At 46.1% G+C, this 12,041-nt stretch overlaps 1 protein-coding gene across 1 annotated transcript in view; it reads left to right on the top strand.

Annotated features, from left to right (window-relative positions):
* slc22a23b (solute carrier family 22 member 23b) overlaps positions 1 to 9,681 on the top strand; it is a 114,271-nt gene extending 104,590 nt beyond the window's left edge. Inside the window, exon 9 of the mRNA XM_085989221.1 lies at positions 8,126 to 9,681. Coding sequence (XP_085845347.1) covers positions 8,126 to 8,480 — 355 coding nt within the window. The 3' untranslated portion in view covers positions 8,481 to 9,681. The remainder of the gene's footprint in view (positions 1 to 8,125) is intronic.
* Positions 9,682 to 12,041: the final 2,360 nt, after the last annotated feature.

The raw sequence follows: 12,041 nt of genomic DNA, 5'->3' as shown, positions 1-12,041 counted from the left end.
GGGCGGTATTAGTGGACAGTGATAGGCCGGGAGGGCGGTATTAGTGGACAGTGATAGGCCGGGAGGGCGGTATTAGTGGACAGTGATAGGCCGGGAGGGCGGTATTAGTGGACAGTGATAGGCTGGGAGGGCGGTATTAGTGGACAGTGATAGGCTGGGAGGGCGGTATTAGTGGACAGTGATAGGCTGGGAGGGCGGTATTAGTGGACAGTGATAGGCTGGGAGGGCGGTATTAGTGGACAGTGATAGGCGATCAGTTTCCATTTGTGTTTAGTAGGTGAGAAGTAGCCCAATACCAGGTGACTGGGCCATACTGATGTTGGGATTCGTTTTACAAGCTGATACAGGGAAACAGCAGAGATTTTCATAATTACAAGTTAAAGCCGCACTGAGGGCTCGTGAATGCGGAATGCAGCTCAACCAAGGTCATGTTAACCCATGTGAATTGACTAGTGTCTCAATTCCTGAGATGATTCGTCTAAGAGTCAGCCAGCGCTGAAGCCATCTGGTGCAGCTTCCTGGTTCAATGTGGGTTCAGCGCCTGGCAGAGTTTCAAGTTGACATTCTGCTGGATGAAGCACAACATGTTGAGCTGACATTTTTGCAGGCAGTACGTACGTCTGTTAGTTGCCCAGTTTCAAGGAACGAACAACATTTCAGGGTGTGTTTTTTGTTATTGCAGTAATGCAAGTGTTCCGTGTACTGTAGAAGCCAAAGCCAGAAAATGCCAGCAACGTGCAGTGGACACAACAGATTAACGTTTCAGGCCTAAGACCCATCAACAGAAGTAGGAAAAATTACAGCTGAACAACATTTAGAAACGAATAGAACAGAAGGAAGGGGAGGGGAAAAACTTGCACATGAGAGGAAGTAGAAATTCCTGTAAAATGCTGAAATGGAAAGAGGAGATGGTTAAATGGCTGAAGTTGTATTAATACGAGACAACAGGAAGTATAATGAGAGAAATTAAAAACATTTAAGAAACACAGAGCATCTGAATAGCTGAGCGGTTGAGGACGAGGGAGATAAAAATGGAAATGGGAAAAGCTGGCCCAGGAGAAGATGAAGAATGCAGGCCAGCACCACGGGTGCAGACCACCCTACCAGCACGGCGTTCTAACAGAGGGTCTCCATGCCGAGACCCAACCAGTCTCTCCTCTTCCCCTCCCAAAAAAAGCACCGGGACACCCATACCATTTTGCTGCATCTCCTGCCATAGAGAAAGTGGGATCTAAAAGTAAGGTCGGAAGTTAGCATCAATCTTGAGGTCAGGGGGCTGCAGAGTGCTGAATAGAAAGATTAAGGTGCTGTTCCTTGAGCTTGAACTTGTATTGTAGATCTATATCGGGATCAACTGTGGGAGTAACGAAAGAAAGAAAGCCTTGCATTAATTTAACGCCTTTCATGACCACAGAACGTCCCAAAGCGCTTTATGGCCAATGAAGTGCATTTGAAGTGTAGTCACTGTTGCACTGTGCACAGCAAGCTCCCACAAACAGCAACGTGATAATGACCAAATAATCTTTTTTTTTTTAGTGATGTTGATTGAGTGATAAATACTAGCCAGGACACCGGGGATAACTCCCCTGCTCCTCTTTAAAATAGTGCCGTGGGATCTTTTATGTACACCTGAGAGAGCAGATGGGGGCTGTGATTTAACGTCTTATCCGAAAGACGGCACCTCCGACAGTGCAGTGCTCCCCCAGTACTGCACTGGGAGTGTCAGCCTGGAATATGCGCAAGGCCCCTCCCCTTTAAGAAGGGGAGGAAGGCCTGCAATACCATGGCGCGACGTGCCGCAGCGCTGCGATATTGACTCGCAGCGCCCCAAGAGGGATGCGGGGTGCTTCCAGTAGCGCCCCGCTTCCTTCTTGGGGTGCAACCACTTGAGTACCGGCGCGGGGGCGCTAATTTTTCCGGGGCGCTAAAAGTAGCACCCCGGCAATGTTTGGGGCGCTACTCAATTTTTAGCCCACTATTTTTAGTTGGACTGATCATCCACTAATACATGTGATACAAACATAATCCTGGGCCGTTTCCCTACCCCCTCCTGATTTGCCTGACTATTCCATCACTCATGTCAAAGTGCTTGCTTATAGAACAGCGCTCCTGTGGTGCAGCGCACAGCAACCGGTCAGCTCTCCTATGGCAGAAGTTATTTTTTGACCTTTAGGATTGAATGTGTGTATGAGACAATTTCAGTTTTCCTGTGCTTCTGAACAACAGGCTTTTTTTGTTCATTCCGTTTAAAGACTCTTTCTGATAAGGCATTAAACTGAGGCCCCCCACAACTGTCTGTTGAAATGAATGTATCAGAACCCTGCGCACTTTCTGAAGAAGAGCAGGGGGAGTTCTCCCACTGGCCAACATTTATCACTCAAAATTAGCGCCACCAATGGAAATAAAAAGCAGGAGCGATGTAAAACGGGCTGCCGATTCGCTATCACCCATTTTACACTGTCGCGCAAAGTCAAAATTTTCCCCTGATGGCTTTAAATTGCACTCAAATTTGATGTGGCCCTTCACCAGAGACAGAGGTCCATGGGTTGTAGGGGCAGCGGAGCTCAAACTTACCAAGAGGGGGACTGGATCTTGGAGAACAATGCTCGGCACCACCGACTCACTAGGATTGTGTTTGAGACGCACATGCCCCGAGTACTCCAGAGCACAGTTAGTGGTTTCTGCCCACAAGAAGAGGGATCCTAGTTACCCCGACGGCTATCTGTAGTTTCATTGATAACGCTGGCTCGTGAGCTTGTACGACTTGGGGAAATCACTTGCATTCTTTTCATCAAGTTTTCATTATGCCTCATGGAGGGGCTGGAAGCTGTAGGGAGAACATATGCCACATCCGGGATTTTACCCGGGTTGTGTATTCCAGCTCCAAGAGCCACGCACGGTTCGATGGGAGGCTCACTGAACCTATTTCTCTCAAACCTGGAGAACGTTCTCCACTGTCGGGCTATTCAGTGTCTTCATTAATGATGCGTTGAATGAGATTGCGAGGAATGTCTGTTCTGGGCATTGCTGATGAATCGCAGTGCTCCTTTTCCCAAATGCTATTGTGTTGATTGCCTCATCAGTGTGCTCTACATAGCATCATTATTTTGCTTTAAAGGTAGAATTACAGTAGACTCAAGTGCTGGAAAATGTACCAAAAAGTGTCAAAAATAAAAAATATCCTGGGGGGGTTGGGGGCGGGGGGGGAGAGGGAGGTTGCGGGCGGTCATATCCTAGCCTGATTCGCCCCCCCCCCCCCCCCAAAAATAAATTTGGTACCTTCAATGCTCACTTCTGCCTTCAGAAAATTCTAGATCTGCCACTGCATTTTGTGTACTTCAGTTTTCCCCCTATAATACTGCTGATGAAACATTGGGTATACCGGCAGTTTACAACAAGCTCATGTCCCACTGCACTCTAATTCTAATTACTGGCACATGTCATGGGGAAGGACATTGGGTTTTGGTTTTCATTTGCAAACAAGTTGAATTGTGGAATGTGATCCTAAAACATAGGAATTGCTAGACAAAGAAAGACCAAGGTCCCTCTAGTTCGCCTTCTACCATTTTGGTCGTCGCATGATACACTGATAATTTAGTTGTTGACTAACCATAGCAATCAGTCTCTCAATTAGTCTACAACAGACCCAGACATGAGGCGAGGAAACTCCCAGTGGTGGAGAGCTTTTTGAGCAATAGGACCAAAGTCACCTGTCCTCCCAAGAATGCTACATTCCTCACATCATGTCTCAAATTACTCGTACTGTGTCCCAAAATAATATTTTCTGTAAGAAATCTATCTAATTTGCAATTGAATGAATCAATACTATCTATTTCCATCATCTCCCTAGGAAGCCTATTCCATAGATTGACCACTCACTCACTGAAATGGCCTTGGCTTTTATATGGCGGCCGGAAGGGTGCGCGTGAGCCCAGTAGATGACGGTGCACCCGGCTAGGTCAAGGATGTGGAGGCCTTGCCAATCTTAACAGCAGGGCCTCATTTAAATAAAACCTCCACTTGACATACGGCCAGATTCACTACCTGGCTGCCAGGCGGGAGCGGGAAATTCACCGCCGGAGTCCGCAGCTAGTTACCCATGAGCACGGTCCCCGGCAGACAATGGGCCAGGAAATTCCTTTGACATCGGCCTGAGAATCGGGAGGGCTGGGGATTCCCTCTTCAGGATCACATCGGAGGTTGGCGAGGGCTGGGGATTCCCTCTTTAGGATCACATCGGAGGTTGGCGAGGGCTGGGGATTCCCTCTTCAGGATCACATCGGAGGTTGGCGAGGGCTGGGGATTCCCTCTTCAGGATCACATCGGATTTCTCGAATACCCGGGGGATGCCATGGCTTGGAAGGCCCAAGGACTCCTCGCGGGGCCCGCAGGGAGAACTCCTGTTCCTCCTGACCCACAAGGAGTTAAGAGAGGGGAAAGTTTTCAAATTTAGCTGGTCCTCTTCTGGGCAGTTGGCTCATCGCACTGTGTTTCTGTCGAGCAGCAGACAGTGCGGGACTCCCCCTGCGTGGACCTTACAATTATGTCATGGCGCTGATGACATCATCGGGAAGCGACTTTTTAATCTTAAGTAGGACCCCACTTTAGAGGGAGCCTTGTCGATGGCCTGAATCGCCGCCGCTAATATTATGGTGGCCGGGAATGTGGTGGGTTGGAGGCGGGGTCGGATTTTCAAGAATTTAACCTCTCGCCCGATTCTTTCCTGCCCGATGGGGTAGGGGTTAAAATCGAGGTCAATGCTTCCACAAGTTAGTTGTGAATTTACCCTGCTCCAGGTGCAGGCTGTGTCCTCTGGTTCTACTCTGGACAAGGTAAAATAGCTCGTCATGGTCTGCATTATCCAGACCCTTTCGAACCCTAAAAACAGCAATCGGATCACCCCTCAAGGTACAGGGCCTTGGTGAGACCACACCTTGAGTATTGTGTGTAGTTTTGGTCGCCTTATCTGAGGAAGGATGTTCTTGCCATGGAGGGAGTGCAGCGAAGATTCACCAGACTGATACCTGGGATGGCAGGAATGACGTATGAGGAGAGAATGGATCGATTAGGCTTATATTCACTAGAGTTTAGAAGAATGAGAGGGGATCTCATTGAAACTTATAAAATTCTAACAGGACTAGACAGACTAGACGCAGGAAGGATGTTCCCGATGGCGGGGGAGTCCAGAACCAGGGGTCACAGTCTAAGGATAAGGGGTAAGCCATTTAGGACAGAGAGGAGGAGGAATTTCTTCACCCAGAGAGTGGTGAACCTGTGGAATTTTCTACCTCACAAGGCAGTTGAGGCCAATTCATTAAATATATTCAAGAAGAAGTTAGATATATTTCTTAAGGCTAAAGGGATATGGGGAGAAAGCAGGGACAGGGTACTGAATTTTGATGATCAGCCATGATCTCATTAAATGGCGGAACAGGCTCGAGGGGCCGAATGGCCTACTCCTGCTCCTATCTTCTATGTTTCAACCTTCTCTTTTCCAGAACATGCCCAGTTCACATAACCGCCCCTCCATCCCCCTCAATCATTCTGGTTGCTCGCTTCTGATTTTTAACCCTTGGTTTAAAAATCCTAAATTCGCCTTATAATGAAAAAGGAATTTCATGTGTTCAGTCATTTTAAATCAGTCATCTTGATCATTGGCTCATGCTTAGGGCTGTTTTTCTGAGTTAGAGCTTGGTTTTTTGAGTGGTCAGCCTTTTTGAAGCTCTTTTTTTCAGCTTTTGTGAGTTTTCTAGGTTGTTGTGCACAGGGTTTCCAGTGACATACAATAGCAAACAATCCTCTTTAGAGTTAACCAGACAGCTGCCTAAGGGATCATAAGCATTAATCTCGTAAACTCTTATTTATCCTCTAGCATTCGGTCCGTAATCCCCTGAAGGGTGAGCTGATGATCTAGTGCAAGCATACTGACAGCAGACTGATCTGTGCTGATATGACTTGTCCAGTTTAGTTGATGCTACTTTGTCAGGTCATTTTTATTAATAGTTAAAAAGCCCAAATTACACACACTTATATTTCATTAACAATGTAGCCTGTTCCACACAAATTCACAGGGATTAATCTTCAGCTAGCACTAGCGGGAGAGAGACAGCTCTGTATGTTTTCAGTGCCTCCACAGTATGACTGATTTCTTTATGACGACACTCTGACAACTGAGCCAGCAGCGCACGCCACAATGATGCACTGTCACTGTCCTGTGATTCCTCTCCTCACGTGAAACTATAGTCAGCAATTCCGGTGGCTTTCTGGACAAACCAATTATTTTGCTTGGTTGTTGGTTCTCATCCTTGTTTTCCAATCCCTCCATGGCCTCGCCCCTCCCTATCTCTGTAATCTCCTTCAGCCCCACAACCCCCCCGAGATATCTGCGCTCCTCTAATTCTGCCCTCTTGAGCACCCCTGATTATAATCGCTCAACCTTTGGTGGCCGTGCCTTCAGCTGCCTAGGCCCCAAGCTCTGGAATTCCCTCCCTAAACCTCTCAGCCTCGCTACCTCTCTTTCCTCCTTTTGAGACGCTCCTTAAAACCTACCTCTTTGACCAAGCTTTTGGTCACCTGCCCTAATTTCTCCTTATGTGGCTCAGTGTTAAATGTTTTGTCTTATAATACTCCTATGTTTTACTACATTTAAAGGCGCTATATAAATACAAGTTGTTGTTGTTGGTCAAAACTGTGAAACATGCATTGTGTTCAGTACACTTGATAGTTTGTCTGGTCAATCTGATTGATTATCCAGACAAATTACATCCCCCATAGCCGTAGCTGTTTTCTGCTTCCTCGCTCTCTACTGGTGCTTGTAAACGTAGTGGGGATAAGGCCTATAAATAGCTGACTTCCTATCTAGCCACGATGAATCTCTACAAAACAAGGCATATCAGTTTTGAACTAATCCATCATCCAAGTGTCCCATGCATGCAGTCTCCCACAGTGGGCAGACAGAGTATTGCTGCGGTGGCAATTGGCGAGTGCTGGTCTCCTATTAAAATGAAAGGGAAAATAATACCACAGTAGCAACTGGAAGACGACGGTTAAAGTATTTAGTGATACAAAACTGAGGCGGGTCTGCTGGTTCCGGCATATTCTAGTCCCGACGGTGAAACTTTGTTTGTTGGCTCGACACCACTCTGATGAAATGAGCACCATGCAGATAGCATTGTACCATTCATGATCTATTAGATCATTTAATCCGTTTTATGGGATAAGGTGTGGTCAGCGAGTGCGTACAGACTAACTCAAAAGCAAAATACTGCGGATGCTGGAAATCTGAAATAAAGACAGAAAATGCTGGAAATACTCAGCCGGTCAGTCAGCATCTGTGGAGAGAGAAACACAGTTAACGTTTTGGGTCGATGACCTTTCATCAGAACGCGTACAGACTAACTAATAGCTTGCAGTATAACCAACAGAAAATGCTGCAGAAACTCAGCAGGCCAGGCAACATCCGTGGAGAGAGAAACAGAGTCGACGTTTCGGGTCGAAACCCTTCGTCAGAACTGAGAAGAAAAGGCAGGAAATGAAACAAAAGGCAGTTTGGGGGCTGGGAAATGGGGGAGGGGATGAAAGAAGAGACATTAAGAGATATTCAAGGTGAGACGAGATGGTAATAGGACAGGTAAAGAAACAAACAATGGCTCTAGATGAAGTGTGAAATGCGCTGGCAGAGTGAGAGACAGCTGCCATGTGGGAGAGAAAAAAGGGAAAGTCGCAAACCAAAAGTGTGGATAAAAAATATAATAGGGGCCGAGGTTATGATCTGAAATTGTTGAACTCGATATTGAGTCCGGAAGGCTGTAAAGTGCCTAATCGGAAGATGAGGTGCTGTTCCTCGAGTTTACGCTGAGCTTCCGTGGAACAATGCAAGGGGCCGAGGACGGTGAGGTCTGAGTGGGAATGGAGCGGTGAATTAAAGTGACAGGCGACCGGAAGCTCGGGGTCACTTGCAGTGTTGGTTTTAGGTTGCTGTGCCCCTCGATTCACTGGCTGGCATTGCTTGAACTGTTTCTGCAATGGAAAGATCTGTTGACTAGGCTTGAACGGGAAAGCAGTGGGAGAGTAACGAGGATTTGCAGAGCGACCCGCATTAACCCAGCTTCCCTTTGTCTTGCAGGGGTGGAGGATTGGGCTTGGTTTTGGCTAGCGCCGGCTTTGGCCAGCTGACGGCGCCGATCATGGAGCTTCACAACCAGAAAGGTTACTTCTTGCATCACATAATCTTTGCTTGCTGCACGGTGATCTGCATCATTTGCATCCTGCTCCTGCCGGAGAGCAAAGGGCAAAACCTGCCAGAAACCATGGACGATGGCGACAACTACACCAGGCAGCCGTTGATCCCTCCCAAAAAGGTTGAGCAGCCACTGCTCTCCAACAACACTGAACTCAAGGATTATTCAGGCCTCAACGAAAACCCAAACCCTGAGCTGACTGCCGAGAGTACCACCGCCAATGGCACCCGGTCAAAATGATTTTATTTCATGTTTACACTTAAGTGTTTTTGCACAAATATCATCCAACAACGGGTTTTTTTTTGGTGAAAGGATAATTAATTGAGCGGCTGCTTTGCAGAGATGTTTTAGTTATGGACTGGGCAACTTTTAAAGACTTATTTATATATATATATAGAGTTTGCTCTCCCCCAACACCAATGGGGATAGCAGTTAACGATTGTCAAATAATGTGAAGAGCGCTAAGGGGCCTCTCGAGCACTTCTGGTTCCCTGGAGCACACTGGGTCATCTGCAGCAGAAGATGGTACACTACATTTGGGGGAAAATAAAATGTCAGAGAGAGGACTGCGCCGAGCGAGCTGCCATGCCGCTGAAGGAAGGCTGTGAAGGTTTGCGTTCAAAGTACCGAGCGAGACGTCAAGATGAACTACAGCTCGACCAGCTTGCTCCCCTTCCCCTGTACTTTCCCCTCACTCTTCCCCTCCCCCAGCTAATGGTAGAGTAAATAATCTATCGTGCTATCTTTTTTTTAAACTTGCGGTTCAGAATTACTTCCCATTTGACAAACTAATCCAAGGCAATATTTTATTTCCTCTGAAATGTCAAACAAGTCGACAGAGTTGTATAAACCCCAGTTAACAGCTTCTCCTGCTTATCGGAATAAGAAGCTGATGGACTATGCTAATATGTGTGTTTTTAATGCCAGTATTTCCCTTCCTCCACTTTTGAGGTCTTTAATTGTAAATTTACCGTGGTGTTTTGTTTTTGTAACTTCTAGGCTGTGGTATGCTATTAATCATTTTTTTTTAAATATGTACAGGTGTAAATTAAATGCGAGTGTTGAAAGCATGAATTGAATTTTTAAACGATTTCCCCACTGACACTAGTGTTTTTTTTTTGCTAATGGCTAAAAGTGTCGCTAGCAAAAACTATCACTACCAATATTATTTTTCACTACCAAAAACCATCAGGGTCACCCATATATTTTCCTCCGATTCCTGTCCACCACTGAATGAAGGTTAAACACTGAGGCACCCAAGCTGCCCTGGCGCATGTGACGTTGACTACCGTTGGATTTTGTTGGTCAGCCAGCATTATGTGTGAGCCCTCTGCACGTGTTCCTGAAGTGCTGGAGTGCAAACTAATAAAGTTCTGCATATTTCCATCGACCTAGTGAATATTTTAAAATGCAAATAAAGTCATTTTCATTGTTCACTATCTATCTGCTTTGTATCCCTACTTTTTATAGAAGAGCGGGTAATGGTGAAATAAGAGGTCTGTAATCCGACTTCCCAGTACTGTACACCTTTTAAATGTGAGATGGGAACCTCTGAGGGGAGGGGATAGTGAACTAGTAGACGATAATTGGAAATTGGCGGGGATACTTAAGTCTTCACATTGGTGCTTACAAAAGAGAAGAGAAGAATATGACACAGGATTACATAGAATATACTGCACTGAAACAGGCCATTCGGCCCAACTGGTCCATGCTGGCTTCACTCGAACCTAACCCTCTATTCCCTTCTCCCTCATATGCTTATCTAGCTTCTCCTTAAATGCATCTATACTATTCGCCTCAACTACTCCCTGTGGTAGCGAGTTCCACTCTCTGGGTAAAGAAGTTTCTTCTGAATTCCCTATTGGATTTCTTGGTGACTATCACATATTGATGGCCTCTAGTTTTGCTCTTCCCCACAAGTGGAAACACTGTCTGCGATTTTTATCGGCACCGAGAAGGCGGGTTTGGAGGCAGGTCAAAGGTTAAAATCGTTTTGATTGATGTCGGGTTGCGATCCCGCCGTCAACCCGCCTCCAAACAATTTTCCCAAGTGTCGGGTCCCCGATTTGTGCATGGACCCGACACCTAGCGGCGGGAAGAGGAGTAAAGCCAATTACCTGCCTGTTAACAGGTAGTTGAGAGTAGTTAACAGGCTATTTTTTAATTTTGCCGCTTCTGGCTCGGGCTTCCCGACATCCGGACACCACGCCAAGCAAGTGTGGCGTGTTGTGAGTCTGCTGTAATGTTACTGCATTGATGACAGCTGCAGAAGTGGTGTGAAGGATCCAATGGTGCATATGGTGAGTTTCAAAGGTAAGAAAATGTTGGGAAAATCATTGTTAATGCATTTACACTTTTCTGTAGGTAACAAGTTTTGAATACGATGTCTAGTCCCACCTCATTGGGAGAACCTCTCTCACCAGTGATGGATTGCTTCTGTAACCTCACCTGCAGCTGCCATCTTTTTCCAGCCTATGGAGGGAGTCATTGGAGCGCCTGGGTGCAAGAGCTCACCTTTGTACAGTGATTGTCAGTGTTTGCAGCACCTCAATGCTGTCAAACACTGAGAAATTGGCTGTCAAAAAATTGTGCGTGGTCCCTTTAAGAAAACCGGCAGATGACGCGTCATCAAATGACGTCATCTGACTGGCTTCCTCTTATTTGGCTGGCAAGTCCGCAGGGCAGGCTTAACAAGGTCGAAACAGTGTAAAATCACATCTGTGGGCCAGATGCAGTTGGGGGCGGGACTGGAAGCCAGAAACTACCTGACCCGCTCCCAACCTGCCTCCATTTGCAAAATCACAGCCTCTGTGTCTACTCTATCAAAACCTTTCATAATTTTAAAGACCTCTATTAGGTCACCCCTCAGCCTTCTCTTTTCAAGAGAAGAGAGACCCAGCCTGTTCATCCTTTCCTGATAGATATAACCTCACAGTTCTGGTATCATCCTTGTAAATCTTGTTTGCACCCTCTCCAGTGCCTCTACATCCTTTTTATAATATGGTGACCAGAACTGTACGCAGTACTCTAAGTGTGGTCTAACCAAGGTTCGATATAAGTTTAGCATAACTTCTCTGCTTTTCACTTCTATCCATCTAGAAATAAACCCTAGTGCTTGATTTGCTTTTGTTCGCCTTATTGACGTGTGTCGCAACTTTTGTGTATTTGAAGTCCCAGATCCCTTTGCTCCTCCACCCCCTTTAGGTCCTTATTTTCTAAGTAATGTGTGACCTCCTTATTTTTCTTAATTGAGGAGCAGTCAAATCCTTAATTGCTTAAAAGTGAGATGAGGGATACTGCAGTAAATAAAAGGAAAGTATTCGCGAAGTTAGTTAAGCTAATAGAGGGCAAAGTCCCATAACCTGATTGGATACATCCAAGGATCCTGTGAGGAAATTGGGGGCGGGGGAAATAGCGGAAGCCCTAGAAATTATATTCCGGGGTTCGATTCCGAGTAAATGTGTGCTGGAAAACTGGAGAATGGCCAATGTAATACCCATTTTCAAATAGAGAGACAGAGCAAACCAGGGTAATTACAGGCCAGTTAGTTTAACATCTGTGGTAGGGACAATTTTGGAATCTTTAATTAAAGATGAAATAACTCAATATCTAGAGGAAGAGAAAATCATTAGAAGTAGCCAACTTGAATTTCAGAAATGAAGATTGTGCTTGACAAACCTGATAGAGTTCTCGGAGGAGCTGGCAGATAAAGTGGATGGGTGCGCATGGACTTTCAGAACGCTTTTGAGAATGAACCACACAGGAGACTATTCCAGAAGATTAAAGGGTGTGGAACTGGGA

Source organism: Somniosus microcephalus, chromosome 5, assembly GCF_052327205.1.
Source record: "Somniosus microcephalus isolate GS21.2 chromosome 5, FLI_Smic_1.0, whole genome shotgun sequence".
Taxonomy (NCBI): domain Eukaryota; kingdom Metazoa; phylum Chordata; class Chondrichthyes; order Squaliformes; family Somniosidae; genus Somniosus; species Somniosus microcephalus.
Note: the sequence above shows the minus strand (reverse complement) of the source record. Positions and strands in the feature narration are given on the sequence as shown.